Source organism: Corapipo altera, unplaced genomic scaffold, assembly GCF_003945725.1.
Source record: "Corapipo altera isolate COAL_440 unplaced genomic scaffold, ASM394572v1 57, whole genome shotgun sequence".
Lineage (NCBI taxonomy): Eukaryota > Metazoa > Chordata > Aves > Passeriformes > Pipridae > Corapipo > Corapipo altera.
Window position 1 is genome coordinate 468,579 of NW_020884905.1, and position 27,231 is coordinate 495,809.

A 27,231-nucleotide genomic window follows, 5' to 3' on the forward strand; every position below is an offset into this window, starting at 1 on the left:
GGTCGACGGAAAGAACAAACCACTGTGGATCACAGTTGATTCAAAAAATAACATTCTCTTCTGCTTTTCTTAGAAAAAATTTGCACATTTTAACCCTCTTTTAGATTCAAAAAAAGAACATATTTCTCCTGAAATTACATCTAAGGGTTGAAAATTTCTAACAAAAATCTTTTAAGAATAATTTTATGGCACTCAAAGCTTATCTATGCTCTGAATCATTATCTATTCTTTGGCATATTTTCATGGCATCTAGGCTGCAATTACTTCCCTCTAGAACATCATCATTGCAATTAAGAAGGTTAAAAGCAGTAACTAACAAAATAAGTTAAATGTAAATAATTGTAAATAAATAGTCCTTAAATACTGAATTCGACAGGCTGCAAGATATGAATCTTCATCTGAATGGCATGTAACTTCTCTCCCATAACTGCTGAATTTGATGGCAATTTCTTAAATGTCTGTGTGGCTTGATATGCCAGCTTGCAAAAATAACTGAGCTAGCTCTAAATTAATGTGGTCCTTGTGCTGGAATTAATATAGAATTATACAGAATTGTATATTAATATAACATGCTACCTTACCTGGCTTAATACTTTGCATTTTTTCTTATTTGTTCTGCTTCAGATTGATGTAGGACCACAAAAATCAGTGGGTATCCTTCCACTGACACTTTGGGAGATTAACCACATACCCTAAAGTTTAAGTAATGGTAAAGGCACTGTGTAAAATTACTATTCTCTACACTCTGAGAATACTTGTTCTTTTTCACCACTGTCTGAAATACTTCCATTTCTTCCCTTGGGCAGAGACAGAGTTTTTCCTTTTTACTGGGATACAGTATAGCTGTACTCATTTAGGCCAACAGGAAGGCTCAAAAAAAAAAAAAAAGTCAGAGAAGCAATGTGTGATAAGAGAATGGAAGTAGCAAGAATGATGGTGACAGAAAAAGATGTGTTATTTACAAGCATGAAGAGGAAACTTGAAACTTCAGAGCATATGAGATTTTTCCAGTGACAAAGTATTGAGTAAAAACAATATCCATTGGGACTACCTACTGACATGGTAGTGAAGGAGGTTGAAGCATCCAGTTAACTTGATCTGTTCTAGACAGAATCTAGTAAATGACAGAACAACACAGACTGGCAGAGAAACAGTAATAGTACTGACTTTTGGGGACCTGTATGTAGTTAAAGATAACTGTAAAACCAGATAAAATATTCTTTAAGCAGCTGGGGGTAGTCTCACAATCGCTGGGGAGATGGCTTAGTGAACAGGGTGCTGCTGGGTTAAATGGTTGATGATCTTAGAGGTCTTTTCCAACATTAATGATTCTATGAATAAGTTTTTGTACAGAAAAGTGGGATGCATACGGCATTTTGGTGCTCCACAGCTGTACTGCAGGTAACTACCTGAGCTTGCAGAACAACCTTGGGTATCTCTTCACTGAATGGCACCCAATGCACAGCACTTATGGGAGCTCAGATGTAACTGTGTGATGGACTTCAGTCCCCTCAGTTGCAAATCTAATGATAATTATACCCACTGTTTCAGGAAACCAAGGACAGAAAGAACTAGTTGTATTAATACAGTGCAGCAAAACACAAGATATTGTAGGAAAGGATAATAATTTTCTGAAGTATTATTTGACATATAAAAGAACATGTATTTTGATAAGCCATAGGTTTATTAATTGCTGTAAGGCATTAAAGATCTCAGTGAAGGCAAATTTTAAAAAAATCTATGTACATTTCTACTAAAACGTGACCATGGTTTTCCCTCATTTTTCAGAGGAGCCAGAGCAGAATCTGATCCCAACGGAGTATCTTGACTGGACATACCACCTAACTACGGGCCGGTCCCCGTAACCGATTGCTGCACAGGTGGGGTAGGACAGGAACGCGAACGGGAGGTTTCACGGGGAGGAGCCGTGACACCTGGCTCCCCGGGCTGCAGGATGTGGTGAGGCGGGGAACGGGGCGCCTGTTTAGTGGCGGGCTTTTCCTTCACCATCCCGCTCCCTTCTTTCTTAAAATGGCCTTGGAGCGAGGCTCCCGGAGGTCCCTCAAGGGTGTGTGAGAACAAGCTGCGCCTCAGAGGAGAGTGAGGGGGAACGGGCCGCCGGGGCCGGACCTGCCGCCGCACCAACGCCAGCGGGCAGTTTCGGGGACCCTGAAGGGCCACCCGGCAGAGGCTTCACCTCAGCGCCCCGGCTCCTCTCACGCACATTCCTCCCCTCAAACTTGCCCTGCCTCGCTCCCTCCTAGCCGGCGTCCCCCTCCCCCTGCTTCCCGCGTCCCCCCAGTGTCGCCCCCGGCCCGTCCCTCCCTCTCCCCCTCCGGTCCCCGCTCCGCGCCCCCCGCCCTCGCTCCGCGGGGCGCCGCGGCCGCCTCTGCGCATGCCCGGGGCCAGGGGCCCGCGCCGTGCCGGGGCGGGGGGCGGTGGTGCCCCAGGGACGGGACACCCCGGCGGCGCCTCCGGAGCGCTTCCGCCCCGCCGGCCCTGCTCCCCGAGCGCCTCCGGCAGGGCCGCTCTCCGCCGCCACGGGGGCCGCCGGTGCCCGCGGAGCGGCCGGTGTGCCGCCGCCGAGGCGGAGGGCGGTGCTGTGGGCGGTCGGGGGAGCCCCGCGATTGGCCTCCGCCCGGCGGCTGGCGTGTCAGTCGGGCTCCAGGGGTGGCCCTGGGAGCCGCTCGCCCAGCCCTCTGACGGGATGAAGCCTTTAGGGGGATGCGGCGCTCTTTGCATTTTGATTAAAGCCCCTCAGCTCCCCTCAGTCTGAAGGCAGGGCAGCGGGGAGGACGGGTCGGAGGGGCCTGTGCGAGGCCGGGCAGAGCGTGAGCGGGGCGAGACAGAGAAAACCCCTCTCGGTTTATCACGTATGGCTCTATAGGAGAAATCATCTCTGGGAATATAGTGGAAAGGACGGAGCTGGTATAAACTGAAGGCGCCCGTGTTTAATTCACACTTGTGGGTGCCCAGCATGGAGATGCAGAGATGGTCCACAAGGTGGAAAACGAGAAGGTGGCCCTGGGACTCGGCTGTAACTGTGCTCATCACCTTCGCTATCCTTCTCCGGACTGCAGAGGTCAGAGGAGGTAAGAAAGCAAAGGGGAGCCGGGGAGTCCAGTCGCCTCTCTCTCCTTCTCGGGGAGAGGACCCAGGGCACGGTTGGGGCCGCGTTTCAGAGGAAACCTGTCAGAGCGGCTCCCGGTGCTGGGGAGGCGAGAGCGCACGAAGGCGCTTGGGGCCGGCGCGGGGACCCGCTGGGAGCCCCCGGCGGCGCGGTGGGGGTGCGTCCCTCCCAGGTGCCGCAGCGGGATGGCTCCCGTTCAGCCGCAGCCTTAAACTTTGGATGTGGTTTTAATGAGGTAAAGGGGATGCACACTGGCGGGGCGGGAAGATGAAAGAAGTAGTCGTTGAACAGAGTGACTTATCCTTTTCCAGCACTGGACTCTGTTTTGTGGAGTGTACGCCGGTTTTCAGTGTTGTTGAACTACTCAAGTTCACCAAGTTGTGACTGAAATGGAACGACAAGTATCTGCCTTCTCCTCAGAGGGGCGAGGAAAGGGAAAGCTGGGGGGGGGGGGGGGGTGTTGGAGGCTGTGCTCTGGCTTTCTCCGTTCTCCGCTCTGTTATTTTTCCTTCTGGAATGGGTTTCAGTGGGCAAAAAGTTTTGCAGGACGCAAGGGTGGGCGACAATATATTTGAAGGGGCCCTTTGCCAGCCAATGCGGAGGGCAGCCCCTGGGGCAGCGGCGCCCCGCAGGTGGAGATGCCCGGGGCAGCTCGGTGGGCTCAGCCTGACGGTCGCTGGGCTCTACACGGGCAGTGTCAGCGCCGGCGCGCCGTGCCCAGCCTACTCCCCACTTTGCAGCCTCCCCGGGCTACCGAGTGGTCCCTTAGGTGTCCGTGGACCTGGTGGGCAGGGTGCGGCCCGCGGGGAACTTATAGTGGGAACAAGAGCCAGGCAGCAGCGCAGCAGCCTTAGCAGAAAGGAATCGCCGCCCCCTCCCCCGTACCACTCCTCGCGTCCCCCGCACTTCTCCCCTCCGCACCGCTCTCCGGCACGGCTCAGCCCCAGGCCCCTGGCCCAGCTGGGCTTTCAGAGCTGTGCTCGCACGTTCGCGGAGCTGCAGTGTGTAGTCTCTGGTAGCGGGAGAGCTTTCCTCTCCTCCCGAGGGTGAAAACGCTGCTTCTTCCTCCCTCCCTCCCTTCCACCGGAGCCCGCAGGCGCATCTGGGGGCCAGTCTGGCTGGGATGGAGATTTTTATTTTGCTGTGGGGCTTAACTCTCCGGAATGAAAGGTTTATTTTTTACACATTTATTATTTTAACGAGGTACTTCTCGATCTGAATTCTCACTTTCCGAATCAACAGGCGTCCTAGAGGGAGCAGGGAAAGGTGACCAGTTTCCATTCAAGCCTTTATACCTGGGCACAACCTTGACGGTGTCAGATCAATCAGGGCTCCTGCCCCCTGCTGGCCCCGCTTCTGACAGGGACTGCAAGGGGTCAGATTTCATTCCTATTGCAATTCCACGGACTCGGTGGAATTACACCAAGAGTGAATTAACCTCGCAGAGCTTCAAGGATTCGGCTACTCGTTACTATGTCTGAACTAAATTTCTCCAAGAAGTGATACTGTCCTCAAAGGCATGATCGATTTCTTATGACACTTTTCATAGTAAAACTGACTAAATTAGGTAGGATTTATGTAGATTATGTTTACATAGTGGGTTGAATGCGAATGACAAGTTAAAAGAAAACCTAAATCCAAACAGCCCAGCAAAAATCAACAGAAATTATGTGGTACTTACTGAACTATATTCAGCAACATTAGGCAGACTAATTTGGTTTTGGTAACTTTATTAAAAACTTGAAAACCTTTTCTTCTAGTCTTCTGCATAAAGGACATTTCAGAAACTTAAAACTACAGGCTTCTTGTGTTTGTAGAAGCATTCTGAAAAGAACTTGGTTCTTGAACTTTTCTGAAATACAGTATGCTATTTGCTTAGAAACTACAGGGAACTGTGTGTTTAGGACTTGATCTGTTATTGAAGTCAGTGCGAGTTTTTCCATTGACTGCAGAGGGAGTAGAATTTGACCTAATTTCTCTAACAGAATACAAGGGAGGTATTTCTGAATCATCTTTTATGCATTCTAATCTTATTTAAAGTAGTTAAAAGATAACATAGGACATAATGACTCATATTTGGAAATAGGAGAGGAAAAATAACAAGGAATAAAATCAAATAGCATACTACAGCAGGTAAACAATATGACTAAATGAAGATGCTGGATAAAATATGAATGCTGGGCAAAATATGAATTGCCCTTATAAACACTTTTAAATCCTGTATTCTTCAATTTTGTTTTCATAAACTACCTCTATGAAAAGAAAATTAGCTTTATATGAATACATCTTGTAATCATATAGGAATGACTACTTTTTAAGACAACAAAAACCATTCCATGTAGACAAACCCGAACAAACTCCTAAAATTCATGACTTTTTCCAAGTTTCTTTATTTAACACACACACACACTCACACAAAGAGAGAAGTTTGAGGTGTCTTTCATAGAAGTAAGAAATGGTGTGTGAGGGTGTGTTTGGGCTTTTGAGTTATTTCTTCTTTAGACAGAAAAAGTTACAGAAGTGAGAATAAACTGAATGGGAAAAGCAGTGACTCATATTTGGTCAACTCAGTGCCCACCAGCTCTTAACCAGCTCTTTTTAGAAAATATTTTTGCTTTAAGACTTGGCTAAAGCAAACAAAATTCAGTATTTTAAAAGACATCCTTTGATTTCCTTTCCCCTTCCTCACCTTTAATACTAAATCTGTTGGTAATGTGTTTGGAATGAATAAACTCATTTAGTTGAAATGGCATGGCTTCAACACTATAAATTTTTTGTAAGAGCTTGACATCAATGCACTATTGTGATGCTGATTTAAATTTCATGGGCAAGAAATGAAAAATCAGTCTTTTTATTATTTATAAGCTTTTCCAAGCAAATGGAAATCCAGCTCTTAATCTGAGTAAAAAAAAGATTTAAGAAGCATTACTGAAAATGAAGCTATGAAGATATATATAGAAAACACACTTTGGACCTTCTATATAAGTGACAAGCAGATTTGTTTCTAATATAGGATAGATACTTCTTACTGTCCTCTTAGACAATACAAAGGTTCCTTGTGCTTCCCCCACCCAGGCTTGGAAACTAGTGGGAGTTCTAGGTGCAGAAGGAATGCAGAACTGGGCCAATTAGTGATGGCAAAAGGAGAGTCCTCTTTGTGGATGCTCACTTAACACTGTTGCTTATGTGTAACTGCTTAGTAAGTTACACTGTAATTGCTTAGTAAGGAAGATATGGATCTGTTTCTTGAATGTATCTGGCTGGTCTAAACCTGTACAAAATGGAGTTTTAAACTAGAAAAGTATAAATTTCTTCTCAGAACTGTTAGTGACGTAAAGCACTTCTGATTTTAACTGATCAATTCACTTTGAAGATTGAAAAAGAACACAAACATTTAAATTATTCCTTTATTTCTTAGTGAAATTGTCTTGTGTGTTAGTTTGTGTGCGTTTGTAAGGTTAATATTCACAAAGTCAGCAAAAATGAATAAATCAGAGTGACATCACTAGATGCAGCTAGTGGTCCTAGCTGAAGTTTTTTCCGAGTCCCAAGGATCAGCAGGTGAAATGGTCCAATCTTCTCAGGGTAGTTTTAGAGAGACGTGCATGTATACATCTGTTTTGCTATATAATTTAGATTTCTTAATTGTTTATAAGGTAAAATAATGATTTCAACTGCAGCAGCAGACATCAAACAGAAAAATGACTGGTATGTGGTGTTAATTTTCTAGAGCGTGTGTCTTTGCATTTAATTTAGGAGACTCCACAAGGATCCAAGAAAGAACTATTTGGGCTGCAGGAAATTATGTCTTTTTACTAGCTCTGCAGAAAAGAAGTTTCTCAACTTCATTTTTGTGTATATCTTAACAAATGTAACTGTGTATAAGTGCATATAGAACACCCACAAATACTCAGTGGTTTTGGCTTGAAATAATCTCTGTCTCTGACACCTATACTTGGAATGACAGTAGGAAAAAAATCTTTGATAGAAAACATTTCCTGGTGCTATCTTTTGTTCTGATAAGTAGGGAAAAAAAAAAAACCACACCAAAACCAACCCACCCCCAGCCCCCTGTTGCTTGTAAATTTGGTGTCTGCAGCAGTTGTAAAATGTAGGAAAGAGGCTGTCATACTCATTTTTACAATTGTCATGCCCAAACTTACTTGATGTTCTCCAAGTAGAACCCTTAATACTAACATAGTTGCAGCACACTAAAGGAGCCATGACATTACTACTGACGTGAAGTTATACCTAAAACAGACTGGAGCAATTATGTCTTTCCCGGATTTGTTTTGTACAGTGGCAAACAGTAGGGTTTCCATCTGCCAGCAAGATTAAGAAGTTGCTTTTCTTTTCTCTGTAGAGCACTCTGCTTCTTTTCAGAAGAAATCCTCCTAGCATTGGTTAATTTATCATTGTTCTGAATATTTGTTGATAATAGGGGGGAATAAATTAAGCAGAGCTTGGGAGAAATCTCTAATGTTCTAAGAATGTGAAGTCTCATGCAGTGATAAAGATTTGCCCTCTGGATGGACACAATAGAGAGCAGTGGCTTAAAAGGAATTAGGTTAACACACATGCCTGTTGCAAGGGCTTATAACTGTTCTACTCGGTATTAAATACCAAGTTTACAGACTGTAAATGTAAGGATTAATTGTTGACCCGGTTATTGCAATAGTAGTAGAATCTGGCAAAACTTAAATTCCTTTTAGCACATTAGCACACATAAGGGATTGTAAAACCTTTGAATTTCAGATCTGGGACTTCACTGTGTGTCAAAGTGTTAACGCACACAGTGTGTGAGACAGAAGGGATTTGGCAGAGCTCATATTGTGGAAGTGAAGTGTTTGCTGCAAACCAAACTGAAAGATGTATTATAATAGATGATTTAAAAGAACAAAGATCCTGATCCTGCTATAAATAATGTCAGTGGTAGCTAAGCTTTTTCTGTAATACAAATTAACTTAGTTATGAGTCAAATTATGGTTACATTGTGAAAGTATTGCTGTAGAATAAGTGTTACCTACTCTGTTGCTTAGCTGTGTACCTTACCTTACTCAAATTATCGTAGTAATCAAGCATTCATAGTTTATAAAAAAATAAGTTCAGGATTTTACAACCTTGCTGTCTGCTTAAGAGGAATTCCTGCTAATATTAGTAGAATAGAGAACTGAGTCTGATTTCCTTGCCTTGTTGCTTATGTGTAAACAGAGAGAATACCTTTGACATCAGTGAAAGTAAGGTGGAAGCTTTTAGTTGTATGAGTTGTTTCTCTATAAAATTAAATAGGATTATTTTAAATGGCACCATTTCTAAATCTCATCCTTAGCTGTATTCTGTGCTTAAAGCTGAAAAACGTACAAATGTTCCACATTTGAAAACTCCCATTTTTTAGAAGATACTTATGAAGTGTTATTTGGGTTATTTCTGAATAAATACCTTGATAACAAAACTTTTAAGTGGGCTCAGTTTCTTTCATGTTTAATTGCTGAGGGAACATCTTGTCTCTTCTGTAGCAGGGACTATTTTCAGACTGTCTTTTTTTTTTTTTTTTGATAAGGCAATAGAAACTGGATACCCCAAGAATGTAGTACTTGTTTTACTGATTTTCACAGTTGAAAGTACTGTCTCTACTGTCTGTACAGAAAGAACCTTTTGAATCTTTAGCATAGACCTCAGAATAGTTAGGCACTTGGACTGCAGTCCTGCTAGATTTTGCTGTGGTGCTAAATAAGAACAACTCCACAGAAATATGGAGACAGCTTTTGAAGTATTGTGAACCCATGGATCAGTACAGGTCTGCACCAGATGATGAACTAGCCCAATCTTCTGAGGTAACAGGTGAAACCTTTTATGGAATCAGCATCAGGTCTTGAGTGCTTGATTACAGTCAATGTTGCTGAACAAGTGATAAAAGTACAACCTATCTAGCCTCAAAGAAGGTTTTGGGTAATAAAAAAGTCCCATTATGTGGTAAAATACATAAAACAAATATGATAAAAAGTCTCAAAATCTAGGTTGCACTCCAGAATTATGCAGTCTAACAAAACCTAGATATATTCTTTTTTTTTTTTCTGAATATTTCCAGTAAATAAATCAGCCTGCAAGCTAAAGTTGTTAAAGATCTGAGCCTGTAGCTGAATATAGACAAGTTTTCCACTTTTTTCAGTATGAGATTTGAGTGAGGGTTTTGGTGGGGTTTTGGAGGGGTTTGTTTGTTTGGTTTTTTGTTGTTGGTTTGGGTTTTTTTGTTTAGTTGGTAGGTTGGTTGGGTGTTTTTTACTTTATGAGTGTTAGAGATTGGTCATTAAAAGGAGCTACAGTTAGTAGTTGGTGAGTATCAAAATTGCATCCCATATATACCTAAACTATATGCATAGTCTTTGAAATACTATAATGTATTCAGTAGATTTGGCAGCATAAGAAGTCAATGAAAAATTTCCAAATAACTGGTATGGAAACAGAAGTAGCCAATTCTGAACAATTTCACACAAGCTTCTGTTGGTGAAATAGTCAATCCTAGGCCATTGAAAGCATTCCTATATGCATCTGGATAATCTCTAGTTCTCATAATCATTAAATATGAAGGCACTGCAATAACACCTTCTTCTAAAAATGTCACCAGTCAAGATCCCAATTACATAATTAATCTAAAACCTAACATGTAGGAAAATTCTTAACAGGTAAAACAACCTTAAAGTATGTCACTAGAAATATATATAAGGGCAACATACATTTGGTTAATCTCATAAATTTGTATTCAGTTTCCTTAAAAAAAACCCAGCTTGATTTTCAGGAGCACTATCTAATTACTTTAGGCAACTCAATTGGTTTCATTTTTGTACCTTGAAGATGCTCTGTAGCTCACTTCTGCAGCCCATAAAACAGAGTTCATTTTATCCAACTCTGTGAAGTCCTTTGGTTAACATCTATGAAAAGTGTTGGAACCTTCACAAAGGACACTGCAGAACCGATGCGTTTGATGCTTCCTCCCAGAGCAGTCTTCTGTTACATGTCTGGGCTCTCAGTGGAGTTGGGATTCTCAGACTGCCAGGCCCAAAACCATGTGAGGAAGGGCAGCTCTGCCCAGAGCTAGCCAGTAGGAAATGCTGAGGACAGAAGTGTCTGATCCTTTTCTAGTGCTTAGACACCTATGGCCAAACTGCAGGGAATCGTTGCTTGGGATACAGAGACTGGAGTCTGCAGTGGGAAAGTAATAGAGCCCTTTCTAAGAACTGGGAAGCTCAGTGAAGCGTTTGGGCATAACGTGCCTTTGAATTCCTGCTTTTGGATGTTTACTTCTGTATTATTGCTCACCAGATGAAGAACACAGTAAAATAATAAGTATAGATAATAATAATTCTGTGTATTTGTGATTTTAAAAGATATCCATCATAAGTGCCCACAATAAGTAAAATGTCTAAGGGTAAAAATAGAAACAAATATTCTTACCACATTAGAAATAGCACAGATTTCTAGTAATAGATGGGCCTTGTCTTGTATCCTACAGGTCGACAGACTAGCAGTTTAACAAAGCCAGGTTCTAACGCTGCTGGTAAAGACCTCTTATATTCATTAAGCTTTGGACTATTTAATGAGTGTCAGAAACCTTCATCATAGCAGTGTTTATCCTTATCCAGCTTTAGAATACATGGAAGGTCCTTAGAATGAGCACTTATAAAGATTCAAAATTTTAAGAAAAGTAAATAAGCTAAATAACTGTAGGCTATTATGCCTCTAATGGGTAGCATGGTTTCAAAAACCTGTGGAGCAGCCAGTACCTCCTATTTAAGTTCCTAAATATATACCTAGAAATCTAACCATAGGTAACCTATTTTGTAAGTCTTGTCTACAAATATAAGGAGTCCCTTCATTAATACTCACGAAATATACACATTTTAGCCTACCTACCAGGCTGTAACAGCTAGTATGTTTTAAATGATCTGTTACAGTGACATAAAACTGGACTAAAACTTTGAAAAAACACTCCATTTAGAACTGAAGATTAATGTTTCAATGCTCTTTAAGTTTTAGTTTTTGCAGTGGTTCCATTGGAACAGATTACTGGCAGAATGAAACCTATTTCCATGGAAAAATATGAAGTAAAATAATAGTAATTTAGAGACATTAGTCTTCCTAAATTTCTCATATAATTCTTTTTATGAGGGCAAAGTAAGCTCTTTTCTACTCCAGGGCTGTATCTCACTAATTAGGAGTTATTGATTGTGACTCTTAAAGGCACTTTGTGGAGTCATCATTGACAAATTTTCACTTTCACATCAATAAAGAAAAGGGCATTGCTGAAGAATTATGATAACTTGAAGTTACCTGTTTATTTTATTGGAAAAACACATAATACTGTTTATTGTAAAAATACTGTTTACTATATCAAAAAAAGGGAAAGGCAAAGTTACTAGAGATATTAACAGTATGGCAAACATTGAGTTGCACCCTCCATTTGCTAAGGTATATCTGTAAAGTAAAGAATAGTGGCTCTTTTTTTTTTTTCCCTTCAGTTTTGTTATTGTTTGCATTTAAAGTATGTCCTCCAGCATGCAATATAGTAGCATTTTGCAAATTATGTGGGTGAACACAGCCTTTAAATAGGGAAGAGTCATTAGGCCTGAGCTCCCTCACAAAATTAAGAGACTAAGACCCAAGAGCTACCAGACCAAAATCTAAATATAATGGGATTTCAACTTCTTTGCTTTACTAGGTATTTGAACAGAAATAACAATATTTTAGTCTAAATGAGTCATCCCCTAAACAATTTCTTATGGGAATGAATTTTGTAGCCAGCAGTTGCCACTGCAGTCACTTTCCTGTCAATCCTGGAGAGTTCTACTTTGAGGCCTGACAATTAAGTCCTTGCTTCTGAAAATGCAGATGATTGTTTCCTGTATACCCCCTACCTTCCATAACAGTCTTTCTTTAACTATTTGGTCCTGAGGCACCAGCACCTTTACCTACAGCTAAAAATGCTTTGCTGTACAGTTTATAGCAAGGCAATAGGTGTCAAGCTTGGTACACCCTATTTGAAAAGGTTCAGTGCTCTATTCCCACTGCAGCTTCGAAGCATCTTACAGCACATTCGGTGTTAAATAGAAGAAAACTCAAGGTGTGACCTTTAGATAAGTCCATTCTGACTTCCATGGTTATCTTTTTAGGAATAATCGAACTCATTCAAAAGTTCTCAGTTCAATGAATAATATGTTTTCAATCTGCATGTATACCAAGTCTACTGAGGACCAGTGCATACATGTGGGATGGGATGACTCTAGATGTTTGACCCCTTCAGATCTGAGTAAGGCATGAGATACTGAGTGAGATCCACACCAGCGTGCAATTGCAACCACTTGTGGAATTGACACATAAACTGCTTCTCAGTACAGCTTTACATAGGTTAGAAACCTGTCTGGGAACCAACTAGCTTAGATGGGTCAAAAAAATTTCTGAAAAAGCACAAGTAGGTGGTAAAGTTTTTCTTCTGAAAAAAAATTTCCAGTAATAGAATGTTCAGGTAATTTTCTATGAATGAAACGAATATAACACAGAATTTGTCAATTTATTTGTGACTGCAGCAGCCTTAAATTACTACGTGGAAGCTGATATGTATGCTAAGAAACAGGAGCTCAAGTTTTTTGTATGCGTAAGTGTCAATTTATTGACATAGACACATTAGCTACTTAGAGTCATAGAGGACAGAACATTCTACTTACGTGAAACAATACAGCTCTATTTTCTGTATGTGTTAATGACCTAACATTTACATACCTAGCATTGACAGTAATGTCACTCACTAACTTGATTTGAGTAAAACTTCTTAAAAACATTTTCATAAGTGAAAATTCGTTAAAATAAAGATAAGTAACTTTAAAATGTGATTGTCGCTAGAAAGGTAGTATGTATAGATTTTAGTCTTTTATCTGAAGTTATTGTGGCTGGTATAATTCCAAAGATTACATTGCTGACATTAGATGCACTGTTGAGCCATCTTTTTTGGGTTCTGTACAATTTACCTTTGCAGTGTCAGATGGACTTTGTTACAATGCAGAAATTGAATGGTGGCCACTGAAGCAGAAACAAGGAATTTTATTAAGGTACCTTTTACTAAGGTACTAAGTTCACCATGATCTCAGTTACAGACAGGATACATATTTAATAAACTAAGATATTATTAAACACTGTTTATTTAGTTACTCTCTACATTTAAATAAATCCGGATGTAATGAACCCGACATGACCATTTCAATGCAAATTTTCTTGCATTTGTTGCAACTTGTCCCTGTCTTGTAATGTACATTCTTTTACCTACGGTTATGGGGTCACCTGCAAGAAGCATTCCTGTAGAGAGATGGGGAATTGCTAAGCACTTTTATTGAAAACTGGGGTCATCCTTGAGACAAGGAGACTGGATGTCACATATTGCATAAGTCATCAGCACAGACTATGTGTCCAAAGAACTTCAGTTTCTGCACTGTTGTACAGTTTCTCAGTCCCTCCTTTCTCTGATATCATGACTTTTTATGGTACCTGGGAACCTCCACCATGGATAGTTTCCACCAAGAGAAAGGCAGAGCCATATTATGTAATAGATTCCAGCTCAAATATCAGGAAGTCTAAGTGAAGGAAGCAAGTCCTCTGAACTTGAATAATGTTTGTTATTTACATTTGTGACATTATAACATATCAACAATGAATCTGCTGTTTTCATCAGATTCTGTTTAACTCCAGAAGATGCGACATTGAGCAGTGGTAGTAGTTGTTGGGTATAATGCAACAGAAAGGTGTCATAATTTGATCCATATGTGTAGTATTAGTATTAATAAGAATGATATATCACAGGTTTTGTTTCAGTTTAGAGATTGTGAAGTGCAGTGAAAGCTATGATATTTTTAACCATGACTACATGATAATAATGTTCTTTTTCAATCTTTAATAGCATTATATTTTTACAATATGTGGTTATTATTTCATTTAATAGAATGCATTGTCATGGCCTTTAGAACAAATGTATCATTGCATATAGAGAAAGTCTAGGCTTGAAAATGCTAACCAAAATTGGTAGTCAATTTTTGCTTACCTTCCTCCTTTCCAAATAAACAGAAAACACATGAAATTTCCCTCATGTTGTTGACTCGTGATAATCTTTCCTGACCCGGCAGTGTAAAAGTGTGATCTAGCATCCAGTTTACAACTACTTAACTCCACTGAATTCTTTCTGTTTCCAGCAGAGATATGCTGGCAGAAGTTTAGGGTGTTTTTTACTTTCTTCTTTTTAATTTATGTGCTCTTACACATATTTTAGTACCATTTAAAGTAGCTTAGAACATTTTATATTTCTGTCAACATCTTTTTTTCCCCCCTAAGTTTCCTATTTAGTTACAATAGAAGAAAGCTAAAGGGAAAGCAAACGAAGATTGAATATGGATTTGAAGTTATATTTAATATGAAATGCTTTGGACCAAATATTCTTATCCATACCACTATAAATATGGAGGCTCGTTGAGTGAATGGATGTACTTCAGTCATACCACAGTATTTGGCTCTACAATTTTAAATATTGCAAGTTACAGGTTATTTTGGGTCTTAAGATGTTACACCACTGATTTTTGTTCATGTGCTTTATCTTCTTTTTATTTGAAAACCAGGGACTTATGATGGAGTTAAATGATTAATGGTTTGGCATCTTGAAAGATACTTGAACACTCAGGTTCCCATCTCATGCAATTCTGCTTTCCAAAAAGGGATTTCTGAATAATTCACCTTTGCCATACCAAAAATCCCATAATTTTTAAACACTTCTCCTCTGGCTACTACTGTGCAGTCTTTCAGTGGCAGTGAAAGTTGCACATGTCTCTCTAAACTCTTTTGAATCAAGGACATATGGTGTTGAACTTTGCACTATAATCATTAGTGAGAAGAATAATCCCCTGCAGTTGGTTTTATATCAGTGGAAAAGTAGCAGAGTGGAAACTTGCATTTTGATTGCAATCTGAAACTCAGGAGAGCTTAGGCTGAAAACTGGAGGCTTGCCCTGATGAACACAAGCTTCTTTTCACAGGGTTATCTTGGGGCTTTGTCTGGCTTGCCTGCAAGAGGTGGCCTTCAAGTAGCAGTGCAGCATGGCCATAAATATCTGCATAAGGGACCTGTTTCCCGCATCTGGATCTTGTATTTTGTCAAATTTACCTGGCAAACAGTTGAGTTTTCAAAGCTGATGTCTAAGTTTCAGAAGGAGAATTAACTGCGTCCCAAGAACTGGTGAACTGGAGAACTGTTTTTACTTGTTATTTCCTTACCATCTGAAATTTTGGCACCAAAGTGGAAAGATGTAAAAGCATTACATCATATAACATTAATCTGCAGTTTTCTTTACTTTTTCAGAAAATTATCCAAGGAAATTAGATAGAAGGTAAATCATTTAGGAAAGCTGTTTTATGCGCTGCAAGGAAAGTCCTGTGAGAGACCCTTGATCTGTCAATATATGGGTTATATTAATGTTGCCCCATGTCAGTACAAGCTGTAATCTTAGTTTCTGGACCACACAAACAGGCAAACTGTATACTGTTAGGATTGGTGCTCTTTCTGGTTATTTCTTCCCATTCCCAGAACTCATGTGGGAGCAGCATGCTAGAGAAGAGGCAATTTTCAGGAAAAATGGAAGCTCTCAGGATACAGTGATGCTGAGCACTTCAGAACCTGTGAAAACTGGCAGAGAGAAGCCATAGTTTCAGGTGAAAGCTTCCAGACTATGCTCTTCTCCGACTGTGAGTCATCTTCCTACCTCCCTCCCTGGTCTTCTATGCAAGCAGTTTTGGCTGTGTGAGGACTTCTCATTGTCCTTTACACTTGAACAGCTTACCTCTAACCAGTGAGGGCCTACACTGCAGTTTTTCAAGAACTGTTCATTTTAGACTGTATTCCTACATGTGTGTTCTGTGGCAACAGCATCTATTGCTTTCTGTAGGTGCACTGAGCAGATTATCTGCACAGTGAGCTCATCAAGAATTTGAAGACTGATGTAGTGGCAGCATTCAAGCCTACTGAATGCTTGTTCCAAACGCTACAATAGTTACAGGAAAAATATTAAAAAAATCCTGAAGTTCCCTGAGACAAAATTTTTACTAGCAAAAAGAGGGGGTTTCTGCAGAAACCTCACTATATGGTAGCACTAGGCATGACTCAGGAGGAGTCATGCATCTTTTACGTTCCTGTCCAGTTTATCTAAAGACTTCTAAAAAACCACGTTATTAATGCTGTTTGAAGTGGCTGTCTGAAATCTTTGATATAAATTAGGGAAGCAGTTTCTGTTACTTGTGATCTGTATGTATTTAATAGGTCAGCCACCTTATCTTTGGAGATAGACTAATTACCTTTTTTTTTACGTTAATTACTTCATGTAACTTGTCATTTCTGTAGAAATTGTTATTTCATCTGATTTGTCACTTCTATGACAAATTACACTTGTAGAAATTCTTTTAAACTGACTAGTTCTTTTGCTATTTTATGTTTTGTGAATCACAGTTTGCAGAAATAAATAAATAGTCAGCTGTGGACTATTAGCAAGAATGTTTGTTCTTATTATTTGGAATTTGTGGTTTAAAGATTGTCCTATTATTATTCTGTTTCTTGTCTGGAGGTTTTTTAGCAGGAGAACTAGCAGGGAGTAATGAATAATCTTGTTTATGGGTGAATAATCTCCCAGTCAGCCAGGCAAAGAAAGGCCATTATTCTAAAAAATAATGAAGAATCTGGTGCAAATTATAGAAAAGAGCAAAGGAAAAAGGAATGTAGCAGTGGTTGACTTATACAGCAAATTGGAATTTTTACTAATATTTCTAGTGACTGGTTCTACGTTACTTTACTGGTTCAAATTATTATAAGTAAAGCAAAAATAGGCATCAGTTACCAGGAAAAAAGAGTGGGAGTTCTTTCAGTACGGTAGTAACTAGAATTGTGTGGAACACCTATAGAAAATACATTATATCCATTAAAATTTTGTTGTCAGTACTTAACAGAGAGGTAAGACTAATACTTCGCCTGTGTTTTTACAGTCTTCCACTTGTTTGCAAATAGTTGTTCAAATAGTTGAATATTCATGTGCAGTGGTATTTTGGGCCTTACGTTGATATTTTGTTGACAGGTAAAGTGAATGATAGCAGACAATAAATCAGCTGTAGTTAATGCCACAGTGCAGTTCAAGGATGAAGTAAGGTCAAATTTACTTCAGGATGAAGTAAGGTCAAATTTACCAAGCACATTTCTTAGCTTTCACAGTGAAAGTCATGTAAAACTTTGCCTGTCCAGATAAAGTGGTTATGAATTTGCTGATGTAAAAACTGCAGAACAGAATCAGAGAAAAAAAAGTCTATTGAAATTGTTTCCACTCAGAAAAATACATTAGCGAAGGGATCCGTAGGGAGCATGACAATGAGCACCTTAATTTTTCCTAAGATGTGTAATTTGCAAACTATTTTCTCTCACTGCCTCTGTTGAAGTACTTGTCCATCCAGTACCTTGTCCTTTTAGCACAGAGAATTTTTATAGCTTAAGGCTTTGTTGTTGGCTTTCTATACATATTTGTATACGTATATATCCTTTCTTGTTTGCTTTAATTTGCATCAATGTCAGTGCAGTAACAGCTCTGGATTTCAACTTTAAATTGCTTAGCACAAATGGAATTTTATTGTACTTGGTCTCTAAAGTGCAAACCACATCCATTTGCATTTTAACTTGGAAATAATGGAATACTGTGATTCAGTCCATTCAGTCCTTGCAGGCAAAGCAGGTACATTTTTCTTCCTCAGACTGGATGAGAAATTAGTTTAGCTGCTTCCTTATCACTTTGTGTCTGAGAAAGACGTTATATATAATCAGATTATATTTTAATGTTAGCAACAGATGATTTTCTGGTAGCAGATTATTGGCACTTGAATGTTTCTGAAACTTTTGTGCTAACTTTGAAAATCAGTTCCACTTCTTAAAAATCACATATTATAAGTGTGTATTGTAAGTTTCAATCACCAAGACTCCGCGTTTGGAAAATGATGATTTTCTGTGTGTAGTCAAGTTGTTTGAACATCTAATCACAAAAATTATGTTGGATGGGATGAACATCTACATATTTAAAAATGAATAATCCTGTTAAAATATTATTATGGTGTAGAAGTAACGTGCAATAAATCAAAATAGAATGCAGCTACTGCTTGGATTACACACGCTTTTGCAATGAAATTCATATCCTTTTTGGAGGCTGTGTACACATGCAAGATGAGTAATTCTTTTTGTTGAGTTTCTTTTTTTTTCCTTTGTCAGCTGAACCCGTTGATGTGCTAAAAGCATTAGAATTTCACAATTCACCAGAAGGAATATCAAGAACAGCAGGATTTTGCACAAACAGAAGGAATTCAAAAGGATCAGATGTTGCTTACAGAGTTTCAAAAACTGCCCAGCTGAGTGCCCCAACAAAGCAGCTGTACCCAGGTAAGATTGTCAGAAAGTTGTTACTTTACTACCTGTATTTTTATGGTATCTAAAGCACATCATCAGTACCACTTCTGTTATTCCTAGAGTTGGGCCTGTATACGTAATTAAGTTTTTATTGGCTTCAGTTATAAAGCTCTTTGTCAAATTATGTCACTGCCAGAATTGACTTGTAAGTCATATTACCTGTTCTTTCATGATGCTATCTGGTGGAAACCTCGTGTGGTGGCTTTGGCAAGTTTCCTTCTGTTTTGGCAGGCCATTCTAAAGTAGTAGTTCTTCCTGGAGTATTACTACAGCGTTAGGAGTGAGTTGTCATTGGCCATTGCAAAGTCATTCAGAGAAGTACCATCTTTTAAGAATTGCCTCAGAGTATCTGGGTACTTGGGGGACTAAACAAGGCTAATTGTGGATAGCTGATAATCTGATTCCATCTTCTCTCAAATTTCTCCAAAATGAATAGTCAAATTTTGAGAGATGTTGCAGAGAGACTTTTATTCCATTATTTTGCTGTCACTTGTCACTTGACTCAAACTGTTGAGGGAATTGATAATAAGAATATTAAAAACCAAAATCATGAAACATTTGAATTTTCTGTTTTGACACATCACACAGAGTTTGAAGAAGTCTGTCTATAAACGTATAGATTAGATGAGGCAAAGAAAAATACTTTTTTTTTGTCTTTTAAAGGAGCAATCACATAGATATCACCCAGATCTCTAAAAGGGTAAAACAGGCTTTATTTTGTAGTAATATTTTGTTCCCAGAGCAACATGAGAAACAGCTCTACACAGTTGAAGTGCAAGTTGCATGTTCCCTTAATTCATCATTTTATTATTGATGGAAAATCAGAGCACAATTCACTACTTATATAATATTTATAGTATTTTTTTTTATGCAGTTCTTCGTGTTTGAATATATCCTCTCAACTAAGTTGCATGTAGTTGACAGAGCTATCCAGCTGAAAATATCATTCACTGAATGGCACATTAGTGTATAGTGTCATGCTGTATATGTCATGCTGTACACATGCTATGTTTACAATTAAATACTTCTTCACCTTAGTAAGGATAGCAGAATAGGGACTGCTCTTTCTTTAAAAAAAAAAAAAAAAAGTAAAAATGCTCCACTGTATTTCCTTACAAGAGACGACTGAGAGGGGACCTCACTAATATGTATAAATATCTAAAGCAGGGGTGTGAAGAGGATGGAGGCAGGCTCTGCTCCAGGGTGCCAACCACTAGAACACGAGGCAATGGGCAGAAACTGATGCACAGGAAGTTCCACCTGAATATGAGGAAGAACTTCTGTACTGTGTCAGAGACCAGGCACTGGCCCAGAGAGATTGTGGAGTCTCCCTCACTGGAGATATTCCAGAACCACCTGAATGCAATCCTGTGTCATGTGCTCTCGGATAGACCTACTTGAGCAGGGAGGTTGGACCAGATAATCCACTGTGGTCCCTCCCAACCTTACTCATTCTTTGTTTCTGTGATTATGTGTTGAAAAACTGCACAAGTTGCACAGTGTAATAAGCTGGCACCTTAATAGTCTGAGTTTTATAATGTGTGTAATTGAAACAAAGTGGTTCAACAAAAAGCTTTAAATGAGTATTCAAATACAACTGAACAGAAGATTAAACTGACTTGGAATCAGATTTTTTTTTTTTTAAAGTTTAGAGCAGTGCAAACACCTTCTGCTAAATCAAAGCCTGAGAATCTAGAGCTGGAAGTCTGAGAGCTTGGGTTGATTTGCACTTATTCATGAATCAGATTGTAGTATAAAGAGGAAATCTGGCAGCTGCAGTTATAACAGTTCTTATGATTCTTGAATGCCAGAACACGTTGGCTGACATCTAAATTTCTATTTGACTGTCATAATTTAGGTGCTCTTCTTATTCATGCTTTTAGTTTCTGCTTTACAACAGGAATGAGTTTTCTTGATTTTACCAATTTGTCGTAACACTTCTGCGTGCAGCAGACAGAAAAAAGCATTGCTCACTCACAGTATAAAACTTTGCTTAATACAGGAAAATGTCCTACTATCCTTTACATTAGTAAAAAAGCATTGAAACAATTTTTGGGAGGTGATTATGGTAATTACTGCCTTTTGAATCTTGTGGAATAAGCATTCTCTCTCCTGACCACAAGAATTTTCACAATGTTCTTAAAGATATTTTAGTGATCATGTGCCTTTTTCTTAGTACTCTGTAACAGTAGAAAGACTATAGAAGATATCCAAGACAAGATCAAGCAGTGAAATATCATTTTAACTTAACAATACAAGCTGTAATGCATCCCATTCTTACTTTCATCTGACTCCTGTAACTCATCAGGAATCAAAATATATCCAGCAATATATCCATCTATTAAAAATATGAATTTAGTAATATTTACCAAATTGCCAAAATATAATAGGCTTTGATTGCACTGGGTGGAAGGCAGTATATAATTGTAATGATAACTGCTTACATTTAGTTGTACAGTTTGTTTACATGCTCTTAGTTATCATTTCCAAAAGCATATAGGAATGACAACCCAGATGCATATAAAGATTTTTCTAGATAGTTTCCCTCCAATTGTTATTTTTAGTTATTGTTCAAATAGAACCATCTCAATAAACCAGAAATTTAAAAGCACTTGAGAAGACTTTGATAACTATTCCAGATGTGTGTCCATGAACTGTATATACGTAGGAATACATTCAGTTTTACATGTTAGGATGTCATTTATTTCAATCAAAACTCTGAAAGAAATTGGGTTATAATTACACAAAGTAGATTCAACATTTGGGAATATTATGTCATAAAGTGATGACAGAAACTACTGAACTGAGGCACATGACTCATTTTCAGTCACTTTTCTTAGAAAGCTCCCAGTTTTATGTCAATAGGATTTTATCAATTTGAAGAGCACATGCCCAGACAAGCTGAATTAGTATCACCTGCCTTAAGCATTTTCAACATATCTTTCAGATTAACAGTGCGCAGATGGTCAAGTGTTCAGTGCTTCTTGAATAGTTTCTTTGGCCTTTGTTGACAGTTGTCTTCTCTTTTCCATTTTTTTGTCATCTATTTGCTCTGACATTAAAAGGTACAACATACAGTTTAATTTATTCTGCTTTACCTTGTCATGAGAAACCTTTATCACCATTTACTCACCAGAGTAAATGAAATGTTTCAAATTTATCGAGCTTTGATCCCTTCAAAATAAGAAGTCAAAATGACGTATAAACATAGCCTATATTACTAGAGTGTTTCAAAAACTTTCTATAAAAAAAGTAAAAAACCAGTGGAAAGCACACAAAATGTCATTACAGCAGACAATATAAGTGTAAGTTTTCTGTTTTAGAAGAGTAATATATCATTTAAAGCACAAGGAAAGTTCTATGCGTTTTGTTTTCATATTGTAATTAAAAAAGTAGAAACTTGTCTTCACAGAATACTCTAGAATCTTTAAAGACTTTTTCCACAATACCTGTCTTGGAAAAAATCTCCATTGGAAGAAGAAATTCCTAAATCAGAGTTTGATGAAGTTTTACGTACTTTTATTAATTACAAAAATGCAGCATGTTATTTTATTAGAGCTTACTCTATTATTATATTAAAATTTTTAAGAACAGTTTATCCACTGTATCCAACATATATACAAAGTTGCATTGCCAATGTTATTATTAGATTCTTGTCTATTTCTTGTATGTCAAATTGTACCTGAAGCCACATGGATCCAGATCCAATATTCTTAATTTTAGAATCTCAGTCTTACACTTTGTTTGTTATTAAGCCTAATAGAGTTCCACGTCAAGTGAAATGCAGATTTACCACAAGATTCAATGGGAGCAGTATTTCAGTACTTCCTTTATAAACAACCGATATCCATTTTTCATTTTGTTTATTTTTAGTTGTAAAGGTGGGAACAATATTTGATGTATCATCTACATTTCAAAGCGAAAGCATCAGGGAATAAATGAAAATTGGTGTTCTTTGGTTTTGCCTAAATCTCCCATTAAATAAAACTAGTTAAATATTTTTTCAGTGTTATGCATAATGTAATGCTAGAAAGACTCAAATATATGTTGTAAGAGAGAAACTAAAACAAGTGATTATCAAGGGCTGTTAAAGTGCCTGGAAGTGTATTTGCTATAGCACAGATGCTTATTATGTTGAGTGAAATTGTAGTGCACACTTTTAAATTAGAAGATTGCTAAACAGAAGATGAATAGAAAAAATAATGAATGTGAAACTATTGTGGTTCTTTCATATATTGTATTATTACAGGAATTCACAATAGATTTAGAGCACCTCTCCACAAAGGAGAGAGAGCTGGCGTTGTTCAGCCTGGAGAAGAGAAGGCTTTGGGGAGACCTCACTGTGGCCTTCCAGTACTTAAAGGGGGCTTATAAAAGAGAGTGAGGGGCTATTTACACAGACAGGTAGTGATAGGACAGGGAGAATCAGTTTTCAAGAGGAGAGAGTAGGATTAGATGTTAGGAAGAAATTCCTTACTCAGAGGATGGTGAGGCACTAGAACAGGTTGCCCAGGGAAGTTGGAGATGCCCCAACTCTGAAAGTGTTGAAGGCAGGTTAGATGGGGCCCTGAGCAACCTGGTCTGGTATGTGGCATCCCTGCCCATGGTGGGGGTTGGCACTAGGTGAGTTTTAAGGTCCCTTTCAAACCAAACCATTCTACGATTTTATGGTTTACAAATTGTTTTTAAGAACCATTAAGGTATATCTTTCAGGAATTAAAGTGAGACCAGAATGAAAAAAAAAAAGATAGAGAAAATCTTCTTAATATGATTTTTTATGTACTCGCTTTTGAGAATTAGAAACCCCCATAGTTTGTATGCTAGATCCTCTGTGCTTATGGAAAAAATGTAAACTTTTCAAGAATGGTTTCATCTTTTCTGGATTTATAGCTGTATATATAACTTTGTTTACAGGTGGAGATTTTCCAGAAGATTTTTCAGTATTAATGACAGTAAAACCTAAAAAGGGTATCCAGTCTTTCCTTCTGTCTATCTACAATGAGCAAGGAATTCAACAAGTAGGTGTTGAAGTTGGTAGGTCCCCTGTATTCCTGTTTGAAGACCAAAATGGAAAACCTGCCCCAGAAGACTATCCACTTTTCAGAACAGTCAACATCGCTGATGGCAAGTAAGTGTAAAATTTTAAAGTGAGAAACAACACCGCAGACCGCTGTGTGGGTGCTTATGGTATTTACAAATGTTTTCTTAAATATTTAAATGAATCAGGAACATGGTTTCTAGCTAGTTTGACTACTGCGGTACAGAATCAGAGAACCTTTGCAGCAGAATACAGTTCCAGCTTCAAATGGAGCTACAAATAAAGCAAACTACCTTTCTTGTTTGACATTTCTATAAATGAAGAGTGAGGAAATAGTCATAAAAGTTAAACCCACCAAAACTAAACCTATGGAGATTCTTCCTGTGCAATATAGAAAGAAACTCTGTTTTCAAAAAATCTCAAGGAAGAATTGTCTGGTCCATTTGAAGGTGATAGGCAGAGTGAAGACAAGTTGACAAAACGGCATAGAATTTCTCCTATCCCAAGCCAAAAGATCAATAAGATGGTTTGAGATATATATGTGTAATGAAATCAGGGAAGAAGAATCTGGACAATTAATCTGAAGTGCTGCAAGGACTTACACTGCACCCCCAGTAAAGGAATTAATCTTAAACACCAGCTGCATTATTAAGGCAGTTGTTAATTTTTGATAACTGTGTAGGTGAGCAATCATTCTCTGGGAATGTCATTCCAGTGCTTGTAAAAAGGACATTTGTTCTTTCAAAAACTTTTTATTTACTGTGCTTCAGTCCAGGAAGAGCAGCCACAGTCTTCAGAGATACACAGAAATGAATATTACTAAAGCAAAAGAAAACAAATCAGTAAGGAAGGGCCAAAACTGAACTGTAATGAAGTATATTTATAAAGCAATAAAGGAGAAAAAAAAGAAAAAAAAGTAATTGTCTTCTTATATTACCAGACAATGGATTTACACCACAAAACCTAAAATTGATGCATTTCCCTAGCAGAAGGAATGTTAAAACAAAGCAGCAAACTTTTTTTAATTGACTTTTGCTAAATAAAAAGATTTTACATAGATTTCAGAATTTCCCCCAAAATGTTGAGAAACTGACAAAAACTAAGAAATAAAAATGAACTTGGTTTGGTACGATTTCCTGCAGTGAGATTATACAACTTCTAAATCAACTGGAGTAAATCCTGTCCACAGTGAGCTGTGATTTCATGCTTTCAGCTTCTACATGCTTTCAAAAGATAGGCTGACAACTTTTTCTGACTCAGCTATTTTATGAAGGATCTAGGACAACAATCTTCATCTCAAAATGAGATATATTTAAAAAGTGTAAACAGTGTAATGTGCCTGAGGATGCATGGCCAGTTTGCTTTTATAATGATAATGTTTAACCGTGTTCCAGAGAAAACATGGAATTACAGTTCTGGCTCAGTGATACTGTTTAGCAGTCAGATTCCATTAGCTTCAAGGTGTTCCTTTTGATACACAGAAGCTCTTTGTAACAATCTAAGCTGTCTCTCTGATTTAGGCAACCTTAATGCCAAAAAAGCCAACTAAAATAATTTGATTCCAGCCTTCCTCCTACCAGTCACTAACATGACATACTTTGAAACTTTTTGCCCTGGTCTCTCAGAAATTCTTTAACACTTTGCTCCATGCTAGATTGCAGAGTGGTCTGCTCTTGCTCTTAGATCTTTGAGTTGAGAGAGGCTTACTAAATTAAAGTGGTCTGTCATGATTATTAATAAAGTCTTATAAAGAACACAGTAGACTTGGGCAAATCATATAAAACTTTATTCTCAAATGTCTTTTAAAATAAAACACAGACATTTGTCAGTATTGTGAATCACTTCATTCACTTTTTGGTGAATATTATGTATGCAAGGCTAATGTTGCAGAAATGGTGGCATTTGTAAGTGCATGTATCTGGAAAAGCATCTATGTTGGAACTACTGTACATATTTGAAAAATCTCTATAGCTGTGGGATACATTCAAATAAGCAAAGGAACATGGTAAAATTTTTGTGGTTTATTATACAGAACAAATACTAAAATATAATTAATAAATAATAAGCTGCTGGGTTAATTATATTTGCTCAAGTAATTCCTTAAGTAATTTGGAAAATCAAACACGAGTAAAAAAAAAAATCTGCTGTCAGATCAGTCAATCTATAAAATGTAGACACTTATAATTTTAGTTTGCTAATGTTCTTTGAGTAAAACTGCAGAGAGGGTCAGCTTGAACTTTATCTTACATAGGATATTCACAGTGACCTATGGATCAGATTCGTTTGTGTTAAGGGACAGAATGTATATAGGAAATATTTAAAACTTTGTGCACATTTGTGCACGTATGAAAAAAGGAAATAAATGGAGACATTTAAAATTGTATCTGACTTGATAAGAACACAATGACCTAGTTTTAAAAACATAAATTACAGTACATTTGTGTTGGGTTTTTTTAATAGGTGGCATCGAGTAGCTATTAGTGTGGAGAAAAAGAGTGTTACAATGATTGTTGACTGCACCAAAAAAACTACAAAACCACTTGACAGAAGTGACAAAACAGTTGTGGACACCAATGGCATCACTGTCTTTGGAACCAGGATTCTGGATGAAGAAGTTTTTGAGGTACAAATCAATAATGAACAAATGATATTGAGTGATTTTGTGTTGAGTGAAGTGCTTAAACCAAAATAATTTTTTAGGTCAAAAGCTGACCTAATATAGAAACTTTGATTTATAGAACCTGTTAGGATAGGCTAAAATTAAAGAGAAGTAAAACAGGGAAGTGTATTGTTGGAAGATTTGACGCATTTTTCTGTCCTTTAGATTATATTGTGTCTGGAAGGGACTTGTTTTTTTTGTCTTTCTACCTAATACTGAGATACCTGAGATATTTAGGAGAATTAGTCTGGGAAAGTTGTGTGGTATGATACTGAATCATTTTCTTTCTGTCTCTCTTAAACATTTGCAGGTATTTGTGAATGCTAAGAATATTTGAGAGCAGGGCAGAAGGACCTGGAAAGTTTTCTATGTAATATGAATCTGTTATAGTGTTTATCCCACTTATTACTCCTTCCAGTAAATGGAACATACTTTGGCAATAAGGACATATATGTTTCCATCATTTAGTGGCCAAGAAGTACATATAGGAAGGATAAAATACCTCTAAGGAAGTATGTGACTGCCAATCATGAGGCCTTTCTAGGTAGAATCCTTATGTCAACAATTATTTTTACAGGCTAATAATGAAGCTTCTTTAGATCTACACTATTGAGTTTCTTTTACAATATTGTTATAAAACTGTAAGATTTAAATTAAAACTGAAAAATAAGAAAATACAGATCAGTAGTTAACTTACTTCATATACAAAACATCTGTGCTCCATTCATGTCCATTGTTGTAATCCTAGCTTTAAGCAGAACATGTGCTGGAGAAACTGCATAGGTATCAAGAAGGGAAATATGAATTTTGAGTGTAACATTGTGACACTGATTAACCATGAGCTTTTTGAATATGGAAATTTCTGTGATGATTCAATGGATCAACCAGTAC

The 27,231-nt window shown here is 38.0% G+C and overlaps 1 protein-coding gene across 5 annotated transcripts in view; it reads left to right on the forward strand.

Moving 5' to 3' along the window:
* Positions 1–2,648: 2,648 nt before the first annotated feature.
* COL11A1 (collagen type XI alpha 1 chain) overlaps positions 2,649–27,231 on the forward strand; it is a 133,970-nt gene continuing 109,387 nt past the window's right edge. For 2 of the 5 annotated variants that reach the window (XR_003529028.1, XM_027651641.1), the window contains exons 1-4: positions 2,649–3,092; positions 18,449–18,616; positions 23,558–23,771; positions 26,142–26,304. Coding sequence is in view for 4 of the 5 variants with exons in the window: in XM_027651641.1 (XP_027507442.1) it covers positions 2,978–3,092; positions 18,449–18,616; positions 23,558–23,771; positions 26,142–26,304 (660 nt within the window). In the remaining variant the exon portion in view is untranslated. Of the gene's footprint in view, positions 3,093–15,847; positions 15,901–18,448; positions 18,617–23,557; positions 23,772–26,141; positions 26,305–27,231 lie in introns of those variants that run through there. The other 3 variants (XM_027651640.1, XM_027651643.1, XM_027651642.1) reach the window with 2 other exon arrangements.